The following is a 26,403-nucleotide window of genomic DNA, read 5'->3' as shown; positions in this document are numbered from 1 at the left end:
CTTTAAATGACGCGACAGACTACAACAAATGATGTGGCGGGCCACATTAAATGAAGTGGCGGACTACAATATATTAAGCAGCGGGCCACCATAAATGACGTGGAAGACCACGTTAAATGACGTGGCGGACTACAATGAATGAAGTGGCGGGCCACAATTAATGATGTAGAAGACCACATTAAATGACGTGGCGTACTACAACAAATGAAGTGGCGAGACACAATAAATGATGTTGAAGACCACGTTAAATGATGTGGCGTACTACAATAAATTAAGTGGTGGGCCACAATAAATGATGTGGAAGACCACGTTAATTGATGCGGCAGGCCATTTTAAATGACGCGACGGACTACAACAAATGATGTGGCGCACTACAATAAATGAAGTGGCGGGCCATTTTAAATGACGTGGAAGACCACCTTAAATGACGTGGAGTACTACAATAAATGAAGTGGCGGGCCAAGATAAATGATGTTGAAGACCACGTTAAATGACGTGGCGTACTACAATAAATGAAGTGGCGGGCCAGAATAAATGATGTAGAAGACCACCTTAAATGATGTGGCGTACTACAATAAATGAAGTGGCGGGCCACAATAAATGATGTTGAAGACCACATTAAATGACATGGCGTACTACAATAAATGACGTGGTGGGCCACAATAAATGATGTAGAAGACCACCTTAAATGATGTGGTGGACTACAATAAATTATGTGGAAGACCACATTAATTGACGTGGAAGGCAACTTTAAATGACGTGACAGACTACATTAAAGGAATCGGCAGGCCAAAATAAACGTGGAAGACAACGTTAAATTATGTGGCAGACTACAATAAATGAAGTGTCAAGCCACAATAAATGAACTGCAAGACCACGGACTACAATAAATGACAAGGCTGACTACAACAAATGATGTGAAAGACCACATTAAACGAAGTGGCGGACTACAATAAAAGATGTAGAAGACCACGTTAAATGACATTAAATGAAGTGGAGGGCCACAATAAATGAAGTGGAAGACCACGTTAAATGACGTGGCGGACTACAATAAATGATGTGGAACACCACACTAAATTATGTGGCAGACTACAATAAATGAAGTGCAAGACCACATTAAATGACCTGGTGAACTACAATTAATGATGTGGAAGACCACATTAATTCATGTGGCAGGCCACCTTAAATGACGTGGTGAACTACAACATGATGTGGAAGACCACTCTAAATTATGTGGCAGACTACAATAAATGGTTGTCCACCTTTAATGATGTATGAGACCACATTGAGTGACGTAGTGAGCCACAATAAATGACGTGAAAGGCGATTTTACTGATGTGGAAGACCACATTGAATGACATGGTTGGCCACTTTAAATGACGTGGAAGACCACATTAAATGACGTGGAAGGTCACTTTAATTATGTGGAAGACCACTTTGAATGACATGGTTGGCCACTTTAAATGACGTGGAAGACCACATTAAATGACTTGCCGTACTACAATAAATGATGTGGAAGACCACATTAAATGACGTGGAAGGTCACTTTAATTATGTGGAAGACCACTTTAAATTACATGGTTGGCCACATTAAATGACGTGGAAGACCACATTAAATGACTTGCCGTACTACAATAAATGATGTGGAAGACCACATTAAATGATGTGGAAGACCACGTTAAATGATGTGGAAGACCACATTAAATGATGTAGAAGACCACCTTAAATAACATTAAATGAAGTGGAGGGCCACGATAAATGAAGTGGAATACCACCCTAAATTATGTGGCAGACTACAATAAATGAAATGCAAAACCACATTAAATGACTTGCCGTACTACAATAAATGATGTGGAAGACCACATTAAATGATGTGGCGTACTACAATAAATGACGTGACGAGACATAATAAATGATGTAGAAGACTGCCTTAAATGATGTGGCATACTACAACAAATGATGTGGCGGGCCATGATAAATAATGTAGAAGACCACAGTAAATGATGTGGCGTACTACAATAAATGAAGTGGCAGGCCACTATAAATGATGTGGCAGACTACAATAAATTATGTGGAGAACCACATTAATTGATGTGGAAGGTCACTTTAAATGACTTGACGGACTACATTAAATGAAGCGGCACCTTTAATGATGTAAGTGACCACATTGAGTGACGTAGTGGGCCACAATAAATGACGTGAAAGGCGATTTTACTGATGTGGAAGACCACATTGAATGACATGTTTGGCCACTTTAAATGACGGGGAGACCACATTGAATGATGTAGCAGGCCACTGTAAATGTCGTGGAAGACCACGTTAAATGTGGAAGGCCACTTGAAATATGTGGAAGACCACTTTGAATGACATGGTTGGCCACTTTAAATGACGTGGGAGACCACATTGAATGATGTAGCAGGCCACAATAAATGATTTGGAAGACTACATTAAATGATGTGGCGGACTACAATAAATGATGTGGAAGACCTTATTAATTGTTGTGGCTCGCCACTTTAAATGACGTGTCGGACTACAATAAATGATGTGGAAGACCATATTAATTGATGTGGCTCGCCACATAAATGACGTGGCGGACTACAATAAATGATGTGGAAGACCATATTAATTGATGTGGCTCGCCACTTTAAATGACGTGTCGAACTACAATAAATGATGTGGAAGACCACCCTAAATTATGTGGCAGACTACAATAAATGAAGTGCAAAACCACATTAAATGACTTGCCGTACTTCAATAAATGATGTGGAAGACCACACTAAATTATGTGGCATACTACTATAAATGGTTGTCCACCTTTAATGATGTAAGAGACCACATTGAGTGACGTAGTGGGCCACAATAAATGACGTGAAAGGCGATTTTACTGATGTGGAAGACCACATTGAATGATGAATAAAATAAATGATTAATGGGTTGTACTTGCATAGCGCTTTTCTACCTTCAAGGTACTCAAAGCGCTTTGACACTACTTCCACATTTACCCATTCACACACACATTCACACACTGATGGAGGGAGCTGCCATGCAAGGCGCCAACCAGCACCCATCAGGAGCAAGGGTGAAGTGTCTTGCTCAGGACACAACGGACGTGACGAGGTTGGTACTAGGTGGGAATTGAACCAGGGACACTCGGGTTGTGCACGGCCACTCTCCCCACTGCGCCACGCTGTCCCCTAATGAATGACATGGTTGGCCACTTTAATTATGCAGAAGACCACTTTAAATTACATGGTTTGCCACTTTAAATGACGTGGGAGACCACATTGAATGATGTAGCAGGCCACAATAAATGATGTGGAAGACCACGTTAAATGACGTGGAAGGTCACTTTAATTATGTGGAAGACCATTTTGAATGACATGGTTGGCCACATTAAACAATGTGGGAGACCACATTAAATCATGTAGCAGGTCACTATAAATGATGTGGAAGACCACGTTAAATGACGTGGAAGGTCACTTTAATTATGTGGAAGACCATTTTGAATGACATGGTTGGCCACATTAAACAATGTGGGAGACCACATTAAATCATGTAGCAGGTCACTATAAATGATGTGGAAGACCACATTAAATGACGTGGAAGGTCACTTTAATTATGTGGAAGACCATTTTGAATGACATGGTTGGCCACATTAAACAATGTGGGAGACCACATTAAATCATGTAGCAGGTCACTATAAATGATGTGGAAGACCACGTCAAATGACGTGGGAGGCCACTTTAATTATGAAGAAGACCACTTTAAATTACATGGTTGGCCAATTTAAATGACGTGGGAGACCACATTGAATGATGTAGCAGGCCACGATAAATGTGGAAGACCACATTAAATGACGGGGAAGGTCACTTTATGTGGAAGACCACATTGAATGACATGGTTGGCCACTTTAAATGACGTGGAGACCACTTTGAATGATGTAGCAGGCCACAATAAATGTGGAAGACCACATTAAATGACATGGAAGGCCACTTGAAATATGTGGAAGACCACTTTGAATGACGTGGTTGGCCACTTTAAACGACGTGGGAGACCACATTGAATGATGCAGCAGGCCACAATAATGACGTGGAAGACCACATTAAATGACGTGGAAGGTCACTTTAATTATTTGGAAAACCACTTTGAATGACATGGCTGGCCACATTAAACGATGTGGAAGACCACATTAAATGACGTGGAAGGCCACTTGAAATATGTGGAAGACCACTTTGAATGACATGGTTGGCCACATTAAACGACGTAGGAGACCACATTGAATGATGTAGCAGGCCACAATAATGACGTGGAAGGTCACTTTAATTATTTGGAAGACCACTTTGAATGGCATGGTTGGCCACATTAAATGATGTGGAAGACCACATTAAATGACGTGGAAGGCCACTTGAAATATGTGGAAGACCACTTTGAATGACATGGTTGGCCACATTAAACGATGTGGGAGACCACATTAAATGATGTAGCAGGCCACAATAATGACGTGGAAGACCACGTTAAATGACGTGGAAGGTCACTTTAATTATTTGGAAGACCACTTTGAATGACATGGTTGGCCACATTAAATGACGTGGAAGACCACTTTAAATGACGTGGAAGGCCACTTGAAATATGTGGAAGACCACTTTGAATGACGTGGTTGGCCACGTTAAACGACGTGGGAGACCACATTGAATGATGTAGCAGGCCACAATAATGACGTGGAAGACCACATTAAATGACGTGGAAGGTCACTTTAATTATTTGGAAGACCACTTTGAATGACATGGTTGGCCACATTAAATGATGTGGAAGACCACATTAAATGACATGGAAGGCCACTTGAAATATGTGGAAGACCACTTTGAATGATATGGTTGGCCACCTTAAACGACGTGGGAGACCACATTGAATGATGTAGCAGGCCACAATAATGACGTGGAAGACCACATTAAATGACGTGGAAGGTCACTTTAATTATTTGGAAGACCACTTTGAATGGCATGGTTGGCCACATTAAATGATGTGGAAGGCCACTTTGAATGACATGGTTGGCCACATTAAACGATGTGGGAGACCACATTAAATGATGTAGCAGGCCACAATAATGATGTGGAAGACCACTGTGGAGAGGTGGAGCAGACGGGCTAACAGCGGGGCAGAACATGCTGTAGCCCTCAAGATGGCGGCAAAGAGGCGGAGAATGCGGCGGAACGGAGCAACGCCGCTGCAATCGAGATCGGGTGCGTGGCTCAAACACCGGTAAACAATCTACCTATCTCCTCGCAGTATATAAAAGAAGGGAAGGAGGAGAGATGAGGAGAGGAGAAGGAGGAGGAGTGTCCGCAGCAGATGCAGTGCAGGAAGAAGCAAGAGCAAGCATAGAGCGACAGAGAACAGCACACGGGAGACGACGACACCGCCGGCTGAAAGAGCGACGGAGAGGAGCTGAAAGAGCGATCCGAGCTGGGGAAAAAAGCTTTATTGGAAAATGAAGAGTCAAACCTGTGCTGAAAAGCCATGTCCTTCCTGGGTGGTCCACGCAACCCACACGACGACAGCAGGAGTCTGTCACAACCACGTTAATGACGTGGAAGGACACTTTAAATATGTGGAAGACTACTCTGAATGAGATGGTTGACCACTTTAAATGACGTGGTTGGCCACCCTAATGCCATGGGAGACCACACTGACATGTGCGTGACAGGGAACATGTGTGTGGCGTGTCAGCCGCTTCAAGCAGAGCGGCCTGGAGGGAAAGTCCAAGTAGGAAGTAACAATTCCAAAATGGCCTCCACTCTTTCTTCCACACGAGGATAATTAGTTTCTCATGGAGCTCATTTCTCCCACAGACCTTGAACTCAACGTTGATAAACAGCACATTTAATAAGCGAGGTGGCGTGTGTGTGTGTGTGTGTGTGTGTGTGTGTGTATGTGTGTGTGTGAGAGAGATAAGCAGCATGTAAACAAGAAAGTTTGATCATATTACGCCTGTACTGGCTCACCTGCACTGGCTTCCTGTGCACTTAAGATGTGACTTTAAGGTTTTACTACTTACGTATAAAATACTACACGGTCTAGCTCCATCCTATCTTGCCGATTGTATTGTACCGTATGTCCCGGCAAGAAATCTGCGTTCAAAAGACTCCGGCTTATTAGTGATTCCTAGAGCTCAAAAAAAGTCTGCGGGCTATAGAGCGTTTTCCGTTCGGGCTCCAGTACTCTGGAATGCCCTCCCGGTAACAGTTCGAGATGCTACCTCAGTAGAAGCATTTAAGTCTCATCTTAAAACTCATCTGTATACTCTAGCCTTTAAATAGACCTCCTTTTTAGACCAGTTGATCTGCCGCTTCTTTTCTTTCTCCTATGTCCCCCCCTCCCTTGTGGAGGGGGTCCGGTCCGATGACCATGGATGAAGTACTGGCTGTCCAGAGTCGAGACCCAGGATGGACCGCTCGTCGGGACCCAGGATGGACCGCTCGCCTGTATCGGTTGGGGACATCTCTACGCTGCTGATCCGCTTGAGATGGTTTCCTGTGGACAGGACTCTCACTGCTGTCTTGGAGCCACTATGGATTGAACTTTCACAGTATCATGTTAGACCCGCTCGACATCCATTGCTTTCGGTCCCCTAGAGGGGGGGGTTGCCCACATCTGAGGTCCTCTCCAAGGTTTCTCATAGTCAGCATTGTCGCTGGCGTCCCACTGAATGTGAATTCTCCCTGCCCACTGGGTGTGAGTTTTCCTTGCCCTTTTGTGGGTTCTTCCGAGGATGTTGTAGTCGTAATGATTTGTGCAGTCCTTTGAGACATTTGTGATTTGGGGCTATATAAATAAACATTGATTGATGGTAAATAGTCGAGTGTGTGTCCGCCTGTGAGAGGTGAAAGATGAGAAGAAGTCTTAGTCGCAGGAGACAAAGCAGAAGTAAAATCCAAGATGGACTGCTGTGGTGACTTCCTGTCGGACACGGTCCTCGGCGGCACACAACACTTGGTCACGTGACCGTCTTTCCACCAATCGGCGATGGCCGTGTCTTCTCAGGGTCTCAGCCATGACGTCAGTGTGTCAATCACGTCTGCTTCTCTTTATCTTGCCCCGCCCCCTTCTTCCCTATTGGGGGGTGTTCATTTCCTGGTGTGTGTGTGTGTGTGTGTCCTTGCTGGAAGGACACGCTCAGGATGCTGCCTGTGGAATGTTGTATGCACCTTTCACACAGGTGCTCACTTGAAGGCCTCTTATTGTGCAAAAGTGACTTTTTATTGATGTTCTGACAGTAAAATGTCTTCATGGACATCAACACTTTTTAAAGAAGCACTCAAAAAGTTTGCCTTTTTATTTTAAAAAAATAGTGTCTTTATGTCGTCATGAAGGAAAAATATACTTCCTCTGGACATAATGCCACCACTGACCCTCGTGTAGCTCACATAGCTATACTAGTATTGCTAACCTAGCACCATGTTATGTTAGCATGTAGCTTACATAGCCATGTTAGGGTTCCTAACCCAGCGTGATGTTAAAATTTAATGTTAGCATGTAGCTCACGTAGCTACGCTAGTGTTACTAACCTAGCATGACGTTAAAACGCAATGTTAGCACTTAGCGCACATAGCTATGCTAGTGTTGCTAACCCAGCATGATGTTAAAATGTAATGTTAGCATGTAGCTCACATCGCTATGCTAATGTTGCTAACTTAGCATGATGTTAAAATGTAATGTTAGCATGTAGCTCACATAGCTACGCTAGTGTTACTAACCTAGCATGATGTTAAAACGCAATGTTAGCATGTAGCGCACATAGCTATGCTAGTGTTACTAACCCAGCATGATAAAATTTAACTTTAGCCTGTAGCTCACATTGCTATTTTAATATTGCTAACTTAGCATGATGTTAAAATGTAATGTTAGCATGTAACTCACATAGCTACGCTAGTGTTACTAACCTAGCATGATGTTACAATGCAATGTTAGCATGTAGCGCACATAGCTATGCTAGTGTTACTAACCCAGCATGGTGTTAAAATGTAATGTTAGCCTGTAGCTCACATCGCTATGCTAATGTTGCTAACTTAGTATGATGTTAAAATGTAATGTCAGCATGTAGCTACGCTAGTGTTACTAACCTAGCATGATGTTAAAACGCAATGTTAGCATGTAGCGCACATAACTATGCTAGTGCTACTAACCCACCAATAATGTTAAAATGTAATGTTAGCCTGTAGCTCACATTGCTTTGCTAGTGTTGCTAACTTAGCATTATGTTAAAATGTAATGTTAGAATAGAGCTCACATAACTGTGCTAGTTTTGTTAACTTAGCTTGATGTTAAAATGCAATGTTAGCATGTAGCTCACATAGCTGTGCTAGTTTTGCTAACTTAGCTTGATGTTAAAATGCAATGTTAGCATGTAGCTCACATAGCTGTGCTAGTGTTGCTAACTTAGCATGATGTTAAAAAGTAATGTTAGCATAGAGCTCACATAACTGTGCTAGTTTTGTTAACTTAGCTTGATGTTAAAATGTAATGTTAGCATGTAGCTCACATAGCTGTGCTAGTGTTGCTAACTTAGCTTGATGTTAAAATCCAATGTTAGCATGTAGCTCACATAGCTGTGCTAGTTTTGCTAACTTAGCTTGATGTTAAAATGCAATGTTAGCATGTAGCTCACATAGCTGTGCTAGTGTTGCTAACTCAGCATGATGTTAAAAAGTAACGTTAGCATAGAGCTCACATAACTGCTAGTTTTGTTAACTTAGCTTGATGTTAAAATGCAATGTTAGCATGTAGCTCACATAGCTGTGCTAGTGTTGCTAACTTAGCTTGATGTTAAAATGTAATGTTAGCATGTAGCTCACATCGCTATGCTAATGTTGCTAACTTAGCATGATGTTAAAATGTAATGTTAGCACCATGAATGATGGTGCAGGTTGCCAGAGGTCAGTCGGAGTATGTTGATAGGACAGGAAGTTCGGGGCAAGAGAAAGAAAGAGGCAAGTATTTGGAAGTGTGCTTGCAAGGCAGACAAGAAGCTGGTGTAATCATGTTAGGTGTGTGCTGCTGAAGTGACCTTCCTGCCATAGCTTTAATGACATTGGCTGACTGGCCATGATGATGACATCATGCACAATGTCCTTTAAGGAGGATGTTTCTATGGCTTTCATTCTGCATCTTACAAATATTATACACAAACATAAGAAGCAAACAGGTGGAGAGGGACAAGGAAATGTTGCACTAATAGAACTTTAGTACGGGTGCCATGATTGGGTCTAAAAACAAGTAAGGATGGGGCGAGGTACACCCCTTTGTCCACAACTGCGTGCGCAAATAGTCAAACAGTTTAAGAACAACATTTCTCAAAGTGACATTGCAAGACATTTAGGGATTTCAACATCTACGCTCCATAATATCATCAAAAGGTTCAGAGAGAAATCACTCCACGTAAGCGGCATGGCCGGAAACCAACATTGAATGACCGTGACCTTCCATCCCTCAGACGGCACTGTATCAAAAACCGACATCAATCTCTAAAGGATATCACCACATTAGCTCAGGGACACTTCAGAAAACCACCGTCGCTAAATACAGTTAGTCGCCACATCTGTAAGTGCAAGTTAAAGCTCTACTATGCAAAGCGAAAGCCATTTATCAACAACATCCAGAAAGCCCGCCGGCTTCTCTGGGCCCGAGATCATCTACGATGGACTGATGCAAAGTGGAAAAGTGTTCTGTGGTCTGACGAGTCCACATTTAAAATTGTTTTTGGAAATATTCGACATCGTGTCATACGGACCAAAGGGGAAGCGAACCATCCAGACTGTTATCGACGCAAAGTTCAAAAGCCAGCATGTGTGATGGTATGGGGGTGCATTAGTGCCCAACTTACACATCTGTGAAGGCACCATTAATGCTGAAAGGTACATACAGGTTTTGGAACAACATATGCTGCCATCTAAGCGCCGTCTTTTTCATGGACGCCCCTGCTTATTTCAGCAAGACAATGCCAAGCCACATTCAGCGGGCACTTTCCTGGCCCGCCTGCAGTCCAGACCTGTTTCCCATGGAAAATGTGTGAAGTGAAGTGAATTATATTTACATAGCGCTTTTCTCTAGTGACTCAAAGCGCTTTACATAGTGAAACCCAATATCAAAGTTACATTTAAACCAGTGTGGGTGGCACTGGGAGCAGGTGGGTAAAGTGTCTTGCCCAAGGACACAACAGCAGTGACTAGGATGGCAGAAGCGGGAATTGAACCTGCAACCCTCAAGTTGCTGGCACGGCCGCTCTACCAACCGAGCTATGCTATGTGTGGCGCATTATGAAGCGAAAAAATACGACAGCGGAGACCCCGGACTGTTGAAGGACAGAAGCTCTACATAAAACAAGAATGGGAAAGAATTCCACTTTCAAAGCTTCAACAATTAGTTTCCTCAGTTCCCAAACGTTTATTGAGTGTTGGTAAAAAAAAAGGTGATGTAACACAGTGGTGAACATGCCCTTTCCCAACTACTTTGGCACGTGTTGCAGCCATGAAATTCTAAGTTAATTATTATTTGAGTTTGAACATCAAATATGTTGTCTTTGTAGCATATTCAACTGAATATGGGTTGAAAATGATTTGCAAATCATTGTATTTTATTTATATTTACATCTAACACAATTTCCCAACTCATATGGAAACGGGGTTTGTAAAACAACTTTAGTTTAGCTTTATTTTAGTTATATTCTAAAACTAACTAACTGAACTTTGTGTGACAGTCAAACATGTCAGAGAGGTTTTAATCAATCAATCATTGTTTACTTATATAGCCCTAAATCACTAGTGTCTCAAAGGGCTGCACAAACCACCACGACATCCTCGGTAGGCCCACATAAGGGCAAGGAAAAGTCACACCCAGTGGGACGTCGGTGACAATGATGACTATGAGAACCTTGGAGAGGAGGAAAGCAATGGATGTCGAGCGGGTCTAACATGATACTGTGAAAGTTCAATCCATAATGGATCCAACACAGTCGCGAGAGTCCAGTCCAAAGCGGATCCAACACAGCAGTTAGAGTCCCGTTAATAATGGCCACAGTTTAACCCTGGAAGGGACTATTTCACCAGTGTGGTTCTGTGTTGGAAAGGGCAGGACAACACGTCAGTCAGTGACTGCACCAGCTGATCAATCAATAAGACAAAAGGGGGCGGGGCAGAGTCAGTCTTGATTATTCGGGCTGACAGCTGTCCAGTCATGTGTAGTTTTATCAATTATTCAATAGTCCATTGTGAGAATAAACAAATATAAATGGACACGGTGACCTCGGTGACGTCCGGAGCGCGCGCCGCCGCCAGCGTCCTGTTGGTGACCCCCGGCCGGGTCGCGCCACTCCCGATGTGTCGCAGTTATGTCGTGTTTTGTGAGGTAAGGGAAACAAGGAGAAGCAACAGCACTGTGACTGATGTCACTCTCTGATTGATTGCTCTGGCCTGAAAAACACTGTAGAGCAGGGGTCACCAACGCGGTGGTCGCCCGTAAGGACCAGATGAGTCGCCCGCTGGCCTGTTCTAAAAATAGCTCAAATAGCAGCACTTACCAGTGAGCTGCCTCTATTTAAAAAATGTTATTTATTTACTAGCAAGCTGGTCTCGCTTTGCTGGACATTTTTAATTCTAAGAGGGACAAAACTCAAATAGAATTTGAAAATCCAAGAAAATATTTGAAAGAATTGGTCTTCATTTGTTTAAATAAATTCATTTATTTTTTTACTTTGCTTCTTATAACTTTCAGAAAGACAATTTTAGAGAAAAAATACAACCATAAAAATGATTTTAGGATTTTTACCTTTTAAATTCCTTCCTCTTTTTTCCTGACAATTTAAATTAATGTTCAAGTATTTTTTTTAATTTATTGTAAAGAATAATACATTTTGATTTAATTCTTCATTTTAGCTTCGGTTTTATCGGCGAAGAATATTTGTGAAATATTTCTTCAAACTTATTATGATTAAAATTCAAAAAAAATATTCGGGCAAATCTGGAAAATCTGTTGAATCAAATTTAAATCTTATTACAAAGTCTTTTGAATTTCTTTTAAAATTTTTGTCCTGGAAAATCTAGAAGAAATAATGATTTGTCTTTGTTAGAAATATAGCTTGGTCCAATTTGTTATATATTCTAACAAAGTGCAGATTTGTGCAAAATTCTAAAATTAATCTTAACCACGGAAAATTACTAATGATGTTCCATAAACTCTTTTTTAAATTTTTTCTAAAAGATTGGAATTAGCTTGTTTTTCTCTTCTTTTGACAAGAACAAGAAAGTTTGATCATATTACTCCTATACTGTATATACCTTTATATACATATATACATACATATATACCTATACTGTATATACCTTTATATACATATATACATACATATATACCTATACTGGCTCACCTGCACTGGCTTCCTGTGCACTTAAGATGTGACTTTAAGGTTTTACTACTTACGTATAAAATACTACACGGTCTAGTTCCATCCTATCTTGCCGATTGTATTGTACCATATGTCCCGGCAAGAAATCTGCCTTCAAAGGACTCCAGCTTATTAGTGATTCCTAGAGCCCAAAAAAAGTCTGCGGGCTATAGAGCGTTTTCCGTTCGGACTCCAGTACTCTGGAATGCCCTCCCGGTAACAGTTAGAGATGCTACCTGAGTAGAAACATTTAAGTCTCACCTTAAAACTCATCTGTATACTCTAGCCTTTAAATAGACCTCCTTTTTAGACCAGTTGATCTGCCGATTCTTTTCTTTTTCCCCTATGTCCCCCCCTCTCTTGTGGAGGGGGTCCGGTCCGATGACCACCGGCTGTCCAGAGTCGAGACCCAGGATGGACCGCTCGTCGGGACCCAGGATGGACCGCTCGCCTGTGTATCGGTTGGGGACATCTCTACGCTGCTGATCCGCCTCCGCTTGAGATGGTTTCCTGTGGACGGGACTCTCGCTGCTGTCTTGGATCCGCTTGAACTGAACTTTCGCGGCTGTGTTGGAGCCACTATGGATTGAACTTTCACAGTATCATGTTAGACCCGCTCGACATCCATTGCTTTCGGTCCCCTAGAGGGGGGGGGGTTGCCCACATCTGAGGTCCTCTCCAAGGTTTCTCATAGTCAGCATTGTCACTGGCGTCCCACTGGATGTGAATTCTCCCTGCCCACTGGGTGTGAGTTTTCCTTGCCCTTTTGTGGGTTCTTCCGAGGATGTCGTAGTCATAATGATTTGTGCAGTCCTTTGAGACATTTGTGATTTGGGGCTATATAAATAAACATTGATTGATTGATTCTTTTTTTCGGTTGAATTTTGAAAATTAAAGAGTCGAAATTGAAGATAAACTATGTTTCAAAATTTAATTGTAATTTTTTTCTTGTTTTCTCCTCTTTTAAACCGTTCAATTGTTTTTTTCGTCATTTATTCTCAACAAAAAACCTTCCGTAAATGGAAAAAAATGGACGACGGAATGACAGACAGAAACACCCATTTTTTAAATATATATAGATTTATTTATTAAAGGTAAATTGAGCAAATTGGCTATATCTGGCAATTTATTTAAGTGTGTATCAAACTGGTAGCCCTTCGCATTAATCAGTACCCCAGAAGTAGCTCTTGCTTTCAAAAAGGTTGCTGACCCCTGCTGTAGACTGACTTTGATTGGATCCTTTGATTGGCCCCGCCCACACAGGGACATTATCTACAAGACAATAATGGACGAGGGCAAGTATTGAGTCCAACAGCAGCGTGGACATCATTATTTTGGCAACAAAAGGAGGGGGGGGGGGGGGGGGGGTCAGGTGACCTGGAAATCATTAGCTAATTAATCACGCTTTCCCCCCCCCGGCTTGTGGCGCCGCCATCAGGGCAGCCGCGTGACAATAGTCAGAATCATGGCTAGAGACAAAAGCGCCGCTGAACACACAAACTAAACCTGCTGAACTGTTTGTTGATTATAAAAACGACTCAGCTGAGTCACGCTTCACCCGCGGAGCTCGTCAACCCCCCGCCTTGTCGCCATGGCAACAGAGCTCCGGCGTCGCATCCATTAGGTTTCACGTCACGCACCTGCACCATCCAGTAACACACACACACACACACACACACACACACACACACACACACACACACACACAAGTGATATAGTCTGCCCGTCTACAGCCCCGAAAACTCAATATTCTGCTCATTCGATTAAAAATGGACTATTATAGTTATTTCCATCTATCCATCCATGGGTTGTACGGTGTACCGGTACTAGTATAGTATCGAGGTACTAATGAATCAAAAACGCTACTATACTCTGTTTTAAAAGTACCAGTTCCAGGGCATGACGTCCCGTCGTGACATTGCTGGTTTTACGAGCATAGGAGCATGTTCGGCAGCGCACACTCACAGAGTACTTACAAGCAGACAGTGTGTAGAGCAGGGGTCACCAACCTTTTTGAAAGCAAGAGCTACTTCTTGGGTACTGATTAATGCGAAGGGCAACCAGTTTGATACACACTTAAATAAATTGCCAGAAATAGCCAATTTGCTCAATTTACTTTTAATAAATAAATATATATATATATTAAAAAAAGGGTATTTCTGTCTGTCATTCTATCGTACATTTTTTTTCTTTTACGGAAGGTTTTTTGTAGAGAATAAATGAAAAAAATAATTGAACGGTTTAAAAAAGAAAACACACAAAAAATGATTACATTTTGAAACATAGTTTATCTTCAATTTCGACTCTTTAAAATTCTAAATTCGACCGAAAAAAAGAAGAGAAAAACTAGCTAATTCGAATCTTTTTGAAAAAATTTTTTAAATAATGTATGGAATATCAGTCATTTTTCCTGATTAAGATTAGTTTTAGAATTTTGATGAAATATTTTAAATAGGTTAAAATCAAATCTGCACTTTGTTAGAATATATAACAAATTGGACCAAGCTATATTTCTAACAAAGACAAATGTATTATTTCCTCTAGATTTTCCAGAACAAAAATTTTAAAAGAAATTCAAAAGACTTTAAAATAAGATTTAAATTTGATTCCACAGATTTTCTAGATTTGCCAGGATATTTCTTTTAAATTTTAATCATAAATTTGAAAAATTATTTCACAAATATTCTTTATTAAAAAAACTAAAATGAAGAATTAAATTTAAATGTTTTTATTGTTCTTTACAATAAAAAAAAAAAAAAAACGTGAACATTGATTTGCCGGCAGTGAGAGGCGACGGGCTGGGGTGGCAATTCTTGTTTCCCCCCGGCTTAAAGCCTGCACGTTGGAGTTCAACCCGGTGGACGAAAGGGTAGCCTCCCTCCGCCTTCGGGTGGGGGGACGGATCCTGACTGTTGTTTCTGCTTACGCACCAAACAGCAGTTCAGAGTACCCACCCTTTTTGGGAACACTCGAGGGAGTACTGGAAAGTGCTCCCCCGGGTGATTCCCTTGTCCTACTGGGAGACTTCAACGCTCATGTTGGCAACGACAGTGAAACCTGGAGAGGCGTGATTGGGAAGAATGGCCGCCCGGATCTGAACCCGAGTGGTGTTTTGTTATTGGACTTCTGTGCTCGTCACGGATTGTCCATAACAAACACCATGTTCAAACATAAGGGTGTCCATATGTGCACTTGGCACCAGGACACCCTAGGCCGCAGTTCCATGATCGACTTTGTAGATGTGTCATCGGATTTGCGGCCTTATGTTTTGGACACTCAGGTGAAGAGAGGGGCGGAGCTTTCTACCGATCACCACCTAGTGGTGAGTTGGCTGCGATGGTGGGGGAGGATGCCGGACAGACCTGGCAGGCCCAAACGCATTGTGAGGGTCTGCTGGGAACGTCTGTCAGAGTCTCCTGTCAGACAAAGTTTCAATTCCCACCTCCGGAAGAACTTTGAACATGTCACGAGGGAGGTGCTGGACATTGAGTCCGAGTGGACCATGTTCCGCACCTCTATTGTCGAGGCGGCAGATCGGAGCTGTGGCCGCAAGGTAGTTGGTGCCTGTCGGGGCGGCAATCCTAAAACCCCTTGGTGGACACCAGCGGTGAGGGATGCCGCCAAGCTGAAGGAGTCCTATCGGGTCCTTTTGGCTCATAGGACTCCGGAGGCAGTGGACAGGTACCGACAGGCCAAGCGGTGTGCAGCTTCAGCGGTCGCGGAGGCAAAAACTCGGACATGGGAAGAGTTCGGGGAAGCCATGGAAAACGACTTCCGGACGGCTTCGAAGCGATTCTGGACCACCGTCCGCCGCCTCAGGAAGGGGAAGCAGTGCACTATCAACACCGTGTATGGTGTGGATGGTGTTCTGCTGACCTCGACTGCGGATGTTGTGGATAGGTGGAAGGAATACTTCGAAGACCTCCTCAATCCCACCAACACGTCTTCCTATGAGGAAGCAGTGCCTGGGGAATCTGTGGTGGACTCTCCTATTTCTGGGGCTGAGGTCGCTGAGGTAGTTAAAAAGCTCCTCGGTGGCAAGGCCCCGGGGGTGGACGAGATCCGCCCGGAGTTCCTTAAGGCTCTGGATGCTGTGGGGCTGTCTTGGTTGACAAGACTTTGCAGCATCGCGTGGACATCGGGGGCGGTACCTCTGGATTGGCAGACCGGGGTGGTGGTTCCTCTCTTTAAGAAGGGGGACCGGAGGGTGTGTTCCAACTATCGTGGGATCACACTCCTCAGCCTTCCCGGTAAGGTTTATTCAGGTGTACTGGAGAGGAGGCTACGCCGGATAGTCCAACCTCGGATTCAGGAGGAACAGTGTGGTTTTCGTCCTGGTCGTGGAACTGTGGACCAGCTCTATACTCTCGGCAGGGTTCTTGAGGGTGCATGGGAGTTTGCCCAACCAGTCTACATGTGCTTTGTGGACTTGGAGAAGGCATTCGACCGTGTCCCTCGGGAAGTCCTGTGGGGAGTGCTCAGAGAGTATGGGGTATCGGACTGTCTTATTGTGGTGGTCCGTTCCCTGTACGATCAGTGCCAGAGCTTGGTTCGCATTGCCGGCAGTAAGTCGAACACATTTCCAGTGAGGGTTGGACTCCGCCAAGGCTGTCCTTTGTCACCGATTCTGTTCATAACTTTTATGGACAGAATTTCTAGGCGCAGTCAAGGCGTTGAGGGGTTCCGGTTTGGTAACCGCAGGATTAGGTCTCTGCTTTTTGCAGATGATGTGGTCCTGATGGCTTCATCTGACCGGGATCTTCAGCTCTCGCTGGATCGGTTCGCAGCCGAGTGTGAAGCGACCGGAATGAGAATCAGCACCTCCAAATCCGAGTCCATGGTTCTCGCCCGGAAAAGGGTGGAGTGCCATCTCCGGGTTGGGGAGGAGACCCTGCCCCAAGTGGAGGAGTTCAAGTACCCAGGAGTCTTGTTCACGATTGAGGGAAGAGTGGATCGTGAGATCGACAGGCGGATCGGTGCGGCGTCTTCAGTAATGCGGACGTTGTACCGATCCGTTGTGGTGAAGAAGGAGCTGAGCCGGAAGGCAAAGCTCTCAATTTACCGGTCGATCTACGTTCCCATCCTCACCTATGGTCATGAGCTTTGGGTCATGACCGAAAGGATAAGATCACGGGTACAAGCGGCCCAAATGAGTTTCCTCCGCCGTGTGGCGGGGCTCTCCCTTAGAGATAGGGTGAGAAGCTCTGCCATCCGGGAGGAACTCAAAGTAAAGCCGCTGCTCCTCCACATGGAGAGGAGCCAGATGAGGTGGTTCGGGCATCTGGTCAGGATGCCACCCGAACGCCTCCCTAGGGAGGTGTTTAGGGCACGTCCAACCGGTAGGAGGCCACGGGGAAGACCCAGGACACGTTGGGAAGACTATGTCTCCCGGCTGGCCTGGGAACGCCTAGGGATCCCCCGGGAAGAGCTAGACGAAGTGGCTGGGGAGAGAGAAGTCTGGGTTTCCCTGCTTAGGCTGTTGCCCCCGCGACCCGACCTCGGATAAGCGGAAGATGATGGATGGATGGCATTGATTTACATTGTCAGGAAAGAAGAGGAAGGAATTTAAAAGATAAAAAGGTATATGTGTTTAAAAATCCTAAAATAATTTTTTCTCTCTAAAAATTTGTCTCTGAAAGTTATAAGAAGCAAAGTAAAAAAAAATAAATGAATATATTTAAACAAGTGAAGACCAAGTCTTTAAAATATTTTCTTGGATTTTCAAATTCTATGAGTTTTGTCTCTCTTAGAATTAAAAATGTTGAGCAAAGCGAGACCAGCTTCCTAGTAAATAAATAAAATTTAAAAAATAGAGGCAGCTCACTGGTAAGTGCTGCTATTTGAGCTATTTTTAGAACAGGCCAGCGGGCGACTCATCTGGTCCTTATGGGCGACCTGGTGCCCGCGGGCACTGCGTTGGTGACCCCTGGTGTAGACAGAAAAGGGAGAACGGACGCATTTTGGCGTAAAAACTAAAGATGAAGGCTCCAGTACTCTGGAATGCCCTCCCGGTAACAGTTCGAGATGCCACCTCAGTAGAAGCATTTAAGTCTCACCTTAAAACTCATCTGTATACTCTAGCCTTTAAATAGACCCCCTTTTTAGACAAGTTGATCTGCCGCTTCTTTTCTTTTTTCTCCTATGTCCCCCCCCTCCCTTGTGGAGGGGGTCCGGTCCGATGACCATGGATGAAGTACTGGCTGTCCAGAGTCGAGACCCAGGATGGACCGCTCGTCGGGACCCAGGATGGACCGCTCGCCTGTGTATCGGTTGGGGACATCTCTACGCTGCTGATCCGCCTCCGCTTGGGATGGTTTCCTGTGGACAGGACTCTTTGAACCGCTTTGAACTGAACTCTCGCGGCTGTGTTGGAGCCACTATGGATTGAACTTTCACAGTATCATGTTAGACCCGCTCGACATCCATTGCTTTCGGTCCCCTAGAGGGGGGGGGGGGTTGCCCACATCTGAGGTCCTCTCCAAGGTTTCTCATAGTCAGCATTGTCACTGGCGTCCCACTGGATGTGAATTCTCCCTGCCCACTGGGTGTGAGTTTTCCTTGCCCTTTTGTGGGTTCTTCCGAGGATGTCGTAGTCGTAATGATTTGTGCAGTCCTTTGAGACATTTGTGATTTGGGGCTATATAAATAAACATTGATTGATTGATTGAAGTTATAACACTGAAACACCCTCGGGAAGAGCTGCTTTAAGACATGGCTAGCGAGCTAGCGGCTAACATCCATCCACAGTGTTTTAGCTACTTCTAAATCACTAATCCTCGCCTCCATGGCGACAAATAAAGTAAGTTTCTTACAAGTACCATAATAATAATAATAGATTTTATTTGTAAAAAGCACCAAACAACCTCGAAGTGCTACAGTGTATTAAAAATAATAATAAAGATAATAAAAATACAAAAAAATAAAAACTAGAACAGCCTAATAGCTAGAACTAGTATGCATATATCTATAAAAAGGCTTTTTTATTTATAAAAAGTCTTTTTTAAAAGCATCCACAGTGTGTGGATGACCACTGCAGGACGAGGAATGGCTAAACATGCTTCACTACACAACGTAGGAGGATACAATGTATATTTTGTGCTTTTCTTACTGTACCGAAAAGGAACCGAACCATACTGTACCGAAATTTTGGTGTACCGTTACGTATCACAAAGTTTATGGGGTGGAGGTTGGTTTAACAGTACGATGGCCGCCTGGCCACCTCAATTGTTTCCAAACGGTGCTTGTAACAAGGCAGTAAAACGTCTGATCAAACAAAACAGAAGTCATCGTCATGGACCCACTAGCTGCGGACGCTAGCTCTCCAATCAGCTAAACAGACTCAATAACTCCACCGTGACGTTTTGGTGAATTTACTGAGGAATTTGGGGCGGTATGGCTCGGTGGGTAGAGCGGCCGTGCCAGCAAATTGAGGGTTGCTGGCACATGACAAAGAAGTTGGGAAAGGTGGCAAGTAAACATGACAAATGGGAAGTAAACATGACAAAGAAGTTGGGAAAGGTGGCAATAAATACTGATAAAGTTGAGGAATGCTCATCAAACACTTATTTGGAACATCCCACAGGTGTGCAGGCTAGTTGGGAACAGGTGGGTGCCATGAGTGGGTATAAAAACAGCTTCCCAAAAAATGCTCAGTCTTTCACAAGAAAGGATGGGGCGAGGTACACAACTGCGTGAGCAAATAGTCAAACAGTTTAAGAACAACGTTTCTCAAAGTGCAATTGCGAGAAATTGAGGGATTTCAACATCTACGCTCCATATCATCAAAAGGTTCAGAGAATCTGGAGAAATCACTCCACGTAAGCGGCATGGCCGGAAACCAACATTGAATGACCGTGACCTTCGATCCCTCAGACGGCACTGAATCAAAAACCGACATCAATCTTTAAAGGATATCACCACATGGGCTGAGGAACACTTAAGAAAACCACCATCACTAAATACAGTTCGTCCCTACATCCCTGCTTACGCCTTCCAAGTCAATGCTGTTGTGTCCTTGTGCAAGGCACTTTACCCACCTGCTCCCAGTGCCACCCACACTGGTTTAAATGTAACTTAGATATTGGGTTTCACTATGTAAAGCGCTTTGAGTCACTTGAGGAAAAAGCGCTATATAAATATAATTCACTTCACTTCACTCCTAATTGATTAATGATCAATTACCCTCCAAATGTGACATTCATGATTTACTGCAAGTATGCGTGTGTTGGTGTGGGTGTGTCAGGTGTTAAAAAAACAACTAACACGTACGCTCTTGTGTCATGTGAGCCCGTCACAGATCACATGATTACATGGCCATTTGGTCACATGGTCGGCCCTGCAAAGCCTTTCCCCAGCATCCTCGCAGGAATGTGTTGCCGACACGCCTTAACGTTATTTGAAGGTTGCGTGAAAGTCGGGCTTCTCACACTAATTGGTTGCGAGAAGGCGAACTCACCGGATCGGCGGGCCCGCAGAACTCCCTGAAGGCCTTGGCTACGTCAGCGCCGTGGATCTCCAGGACCATGCAGGGACCCAGAGAGAGCTCGGTCACCATGTCCTGTTGGGTGTCAATCAACTCTAAATATGATGGCAGGCGGAAAGCGTGCACACACAGATGTGACTTCCAACTTTTCTTAGACGAATACAAACCCCGTTTCCATATGAGTTGGGAAATGGTGTTGGATGTGAATATAAACAGAATACAATGATTTGCAAATCATTTTCAACCCATATTCAGTTGAATATGCTACAAAGACAACATATTTGATGTTCAAACTCATAAACATTTTTTTTTGCATATCATTAACTTTAGAATTTGATGCCAGCAACACGTGACAAAGAAGTTGGGAAAGGTGGCAATAAATACTGATAAAGTTGAGGAATGCTCATCCCACAGGTGTGCAGGCTAATTGGGTATAAAAACAGCTTCCCCAAAAATGCTCAGTCTTTCACAAGAAAGGGGTGTACCTCGCCCCATCCTTTGTCCACAACTGCGTGAGCAAATAGGTCAAACAGTTTAAGAACAACATTTCTCAAAGTGCAATTGCGAGAAATTTAGGGATTTCAACATCTACGCTCCATAATATCATCAAAAGGTTCAGAGACTCTGGAGAAATCACTCCACGTAAGCGGCATGGCCGGAAACCAACATTGAATGACCGTGACCTTCCATCCCTCAGACGGCACTGTATCAAAAACCGACATCAATCTTTAAAGGATATCACCACATGGGCTGAGGAACACTTAAGAAAACCACCATTACTAAATACAGTTGGTCGCTACATCTGTAAGTGTAAGTTAAAACTCTAAATTATAATAATAATAATAATTCACCCCTATACAATATAATGCCCTAATACCCTACTGTGCAATACTACCCTTCGAGTGCAATACGTCCGTCACTGATTGTTATTTATTACTTCGGTACTTCTGTCTTGCTCTGTATATTGTACAGTATTTGTATTTTGTACTTCTATAGTGTTTGTATATTGTACAGAATGACTTATTTTTATTGGATAGTAGTCTGTTTATTTCAATTGTTAGTTTTTCCTTTATTACCTCTTGTGTCATTTATTTCACCCCATATTTGTTCCCACTACCGCACCTTAAATTGGAGTCTTTAATCTCGTTATATGCAAATATAATGACAATAAAGTTAATTCTATTCTATTCTACTATGCAAAGCAAAAGCCATTTATCAACAACATCCAGAAAGGCCGCCGGCTTTTCTGGGCCCGAGATCTAAGATGGACTGATGCAAAGTGGAAAAGTGTTCTGTGGTCTGACGAGTCCACATTTAAAATTGTTTTTGGAAATATTCGACATCGTGTCATCCGGACCAAAGGGGAAGCGAACCATCCAGACTGTTATCGACGCAAAGTTGAAAAGCCAGCATCTGTGATGGTATGGGGGTGCATTAGTGCCCAAGGCATGGGTAACTTACACATCTGTGAAGGTACCATTAATGCTGAAAGGTACATACAGGTTTTGGAAAAACATATGCTGCCATCTAAGCGCCGTCTTTTTCATGGACGCCCCTGCTTATTTCAGCAAGACAATGCCAAGCCACATTCAGCACGTGTTACAACAGCGTGGCTTTGTAGCAAAAGAGTGCGGGTCACTTTCCTAGCCCGTCTGCAGTCCAGACCTGTCTTCCATGGAAAATGTGCGGCGCATTATGAAGCGTAAAATACGACAGCGGAGACCCCGGACTGTTGAAGGACTGAAGCTCTACATAAAACAAGAATGGGAAAGAATTCCACTTTCAAAGCTTCAACAATTAGTTTCCTCAGTTCCCAAACGTTTATTGAGTGTTGTTAAAAGAAAAGGTGATGTAACACAGTGGTGAACATGCCCTTTCCCAACTACTTTGGCACGTGTTGCAGCCATGAAATTCTAAGTTAATTATTATTTGCAAAAAAAAAAAAAAAAGTTTATGAGATTGAACATCAAATATGTTGTCTTTGTAGCATATTCAACTGAATATGGGTTGAAAAGGATTTGCAAATCATTGTATTCTGTTTATATTTACATCCAACACAATTTCCCAACTCATATGAAAACGGGGTTTGTAGTACTCACCATGTATTCTTGCACGACACCTTTGTAGACTTCGTAGAACTCCTCCGCGTTGGCTCGGTCCACATTGAACTGGGAGTGTGAAATAGAAAATACACATTTGGCGTTACGAGTGCGTGCCTGGAGTTAGAAGGCTTGCATTATCATAATTCCAATAAAACTTGCATGGATCACTGGCAGCTGCTTGCTTGACTGCAGTCTGTGCCCGACGTGCTCCGACTGAGGCCACACTAATACTACGCTCGCACTAATGAAGTGACACACTTTTGTCCATTTGTGGCGGCCCAGTTCACCGCCTGTTGTAGTTCTTCCGCATTAGGAAGAACTGCTTAGGAAGGGGCCTTCCACAACGTTCGAATATTGTATACCGTATTTCCTTGAATGGCCGCCGGGTATATAGAATTACTGCCGGGTCCAACTCGTTTGGCAAAATAATTAGCGCATGCTTAGCCTTACCGCCGGCTCAGGATTAACGCCGGGTCAAACTAGTTTCGCTAAATATTATTTTTCTTAGCGCATGACGAAAATTTCCACCGGGTCACACTCATTTCGCCAAATAATTAACATATGACACTTCACCTGTCATCATTTTCAAAATGGAGGAGGCTGATTTCAATAATTTGACATCGCATAAAGGGAAGAAGATTAAGAGCTATTTAGTAGGATTTAAGGTCCAAGCTATTGAATATGCTAAAAAGAACAGTAAGCAGCTATGTTTTATTAATATACCGTAGCTGCGTGTGTCAAATATGAGTCATTAAATGACTCCCGCCTCCTGGTGGTAGAGGGCGCTAGTGATCCTTCTTGCGACTACTCGGCTGCAGAAGAAGTGACAAGCAGCGATCATTTATTTTTTCCTCTCGCTTGCACTTTTAACATGGAGGATTACATATCTAGAATAAAACAGTTTTCTAAACTGGACTTTCAATGGAAGCAGGAGGTAATAAAGGAAGATCTCCATCCAGACAGAGAGACTTTTAAAACTGAAGAAAGATAAGGAAGACTTCTGTAAACAAGTTATTGATGCTTTTGATCAGAAGGAGCTGCGCATGGACTTCATTTATAAGTAAAAGTAAGATCATAATAACGTTTTTTTAAATTAAATGTGCTTTTCATGATGGTATCCTTACATCACACCCAAATTTATAAGCGCAGGCCTAAATTTACCGCATGCCTTTGGTAAGCGCCGGAGTGAGAAGAGGTTTTAAAATAATTAGCGCATGCTTACCTTTACCGCTTTCCTTTGGTAAATGCTGGAGTGAAAAGAGGTCTGAAATTAATTAGCGTCCCGGTGGCAATTCAAGGAAATACGGTATGTTTAATAGGCTATGTAGTACCAGATCTACCACCAGAGCAACGTCAAAAGGCCATTCCGTAGAACATCTGTTGCCCAGACCGCCTTTTCAATAAAAGGACCGCAACTATGGAACTCTCTGCCTGACACTTTGAAATGTATACCTGCACTTGTCATTTTCAAAAAACAAACTAAATTGTGGCTAGTTGAGCAACAATCGTGGTCGCACGTTTAGTTTTTACTAATTGGTTCCTATCTAGTTTGCACTTTGTCCGTGTTATTATTAGAGATGTCAGATAATATCGGACTGCCGATATCATCGGCCGATAAGTGCTTTAAAATTTAGAATTTATCGGTATCGGTTTGAAAAAGTAAAATCAATGACTTTTTAAAACGCCGCTGTGTACACGGACGTAGGGAGAAGTACAGAGGGCCAATAAACCTTTGCGTGCTGGCCCAGTCACATAATACCTACGGCTTTTCCCCACACACACAAGTGAATGCAAGCCATACTTGGTCAACAGCCATACAGGTCACATAAACAACTTTAACACTGTTACAAATATGCGCCACACTGTGAACCCACACCAAACAAGAATGACAAACACATTTCGAGAGAACCTCCGCACTGTAACACAACATAAACATCCATCCATCCATCATCTTCCGCTTATCCGAGGTCGGGTCGCGGGGGCAGCAGCCTAAGCAGGGAAACCCAGGCTTCCCTCTCCCCAGCCACTTCGTCCAGCTCTTCCTGGGGGATCCCGAGGCGTTCCCAGGCCAGCCGGGAGACATAGTCTTCCCAACGTGTCCTGGGTCTTCCCCTTGGCCTCCTACCGGTTGGACGTGCCCTAAACACCTCCCTAGGGAGGCGTTCGGGTGGCATCCTGACCAGATGCCCGAACCACCTCATCTGGCTCCTCTCCATGTGGAGCAGCAGCGGCTTTACTTTGAGTTCCTCTCGGATGGCAGAACTTCTCACCCTATCTCTAAGGACGGAGGAAGCTCATTTGGGCCGCTTGTAGCCGTGATCTTATCCTATCGGTCATGACCCAAAGCTCATGACCATAGGTGAGGATGGGAACGTAGATCGACCGGTAAATTGAGAGCTTTGCCTTCCGGCTCAGCTCCTTCTTCACCACAACGCATCGATACAACGTCCGCATTACTGAAGACGCCGCCTGTCAATCTCACCATGCACTCTTCCCTCACTCGTGAACAAGACTCCTAGGTACTTGAACTCCTCCACTTGGGGCAGGGTCTCCTCCCCAACATAAACACAACAGAACAAATACCCAGAACCCATTGCAGCACTAACTCTTCCGGGATGCTATAATATAAACCCCCCCGCTACCTGTGACGACAGGAACTGTGCAGTCGGTCCATAGAGTTTTGACAACAGGTACAGCGCGAGAGTATGTCGAAATAAAACGTGTTTCTCGTCTTCCTGTCGGTCGTTTTTTCTTAATAATGATGTGGCAGCAGCCAAAATCATCTCACAAGACCCTCGGGGTGCACTAATTGTAAGTGTATCTTGTGTTTTTTATGTTGATTTAATAAAATAAAATAAAAGATAAAAAATTATAATAAAGTGGTTGGGGACCACTGGTTTAGAGCATTAAAAATATACATTTTTAGGGATCGTTATAGGTCAGTCCTTTACGAGTGTTATTCGCAGTGGTCTCGAAACGTAACCCCCACAAATAGCAAGGATTTGTTTACTAGCATGAAGAGCTACAATCCTATATAGGTTCAGCAGTCTTAACAAACCTGACAATATGCGGTGTGTTTTTTAAGAGTGAAAGGCTTTTAAACAAGAACCAGCATTCTGGTACGGATTCAGGTGAGTTACACGTTCCCATAGTTTTATGAGCAGTTGTTTATATTTACCATTTCCAAGGCTGAGATGTGAAACCCTGCAGCGGCGATGGAGTTGAGGATCTTGCCGGTGAGGCCTGCAAAGGAAGCACATGCGTGTATAAATGATTACAGGGGTGTCAAACTCATTTTAGCTCAAGGGCCACGTGAAGAAAAATCTATTCCCAGGCGGGCCGGACTGGTAAAATCATGGCATGATATCTTAAAAATAAAGACG

General features: G+C 43.5%; 1 protein-coding gene across 1 annotated transcript in view; it reads right to left on the bottom strand.

Annotated features, from left to right (window-relative positions):
* The window catches only part of nme7 (NME/NM23 family member 7), an 86,259-nt gene that overhangs the window by 11,115 nt on the left and 48,741 nt on the right, over positions 1 to 26,403 (bottom strand). The window contains exons 8-10 of the mRNA XM_061888310.1: positions 26,199 to 26,263; positions 23,018 to 23,086; positions 20,892 to 20,993 (exon numbers count right to left, since the gene is read on the bottom strand). Coding sequence (XP_061744294.1) covers positions 20,892 to 20,993; positions 23,018 to 23,086; positions 26,199 to 26,263 — 236 coding nt within the window. The remainder of the gene's footprint in view (positions 1 to 20,891; positions 20,994 to 23,017; positions 23,087 to 26,198; positions 26,264 to 26,403) is intronic.

Source organism: Nerophis ophidion, linkage group LG26, assembly GCF_033978795.1.
Source record: "Nerophis ophidion isolate RoL-2023_Sa linkage group LG26, RoL_Noph_v1.0, whole genome shotgun sequence".
Lineage (NCBI taxonomy): Eukaryota > Metazoa > Chordata > Actinopteri > Syngnathiformes > Syngnathidae > Nerophis > Nerophis ophidion.
The sequence above is the reverse complement of the archived record's forward strand: the minus strand, read 5'-3'. Positions and strand labels throughout refer to the sequence as shown.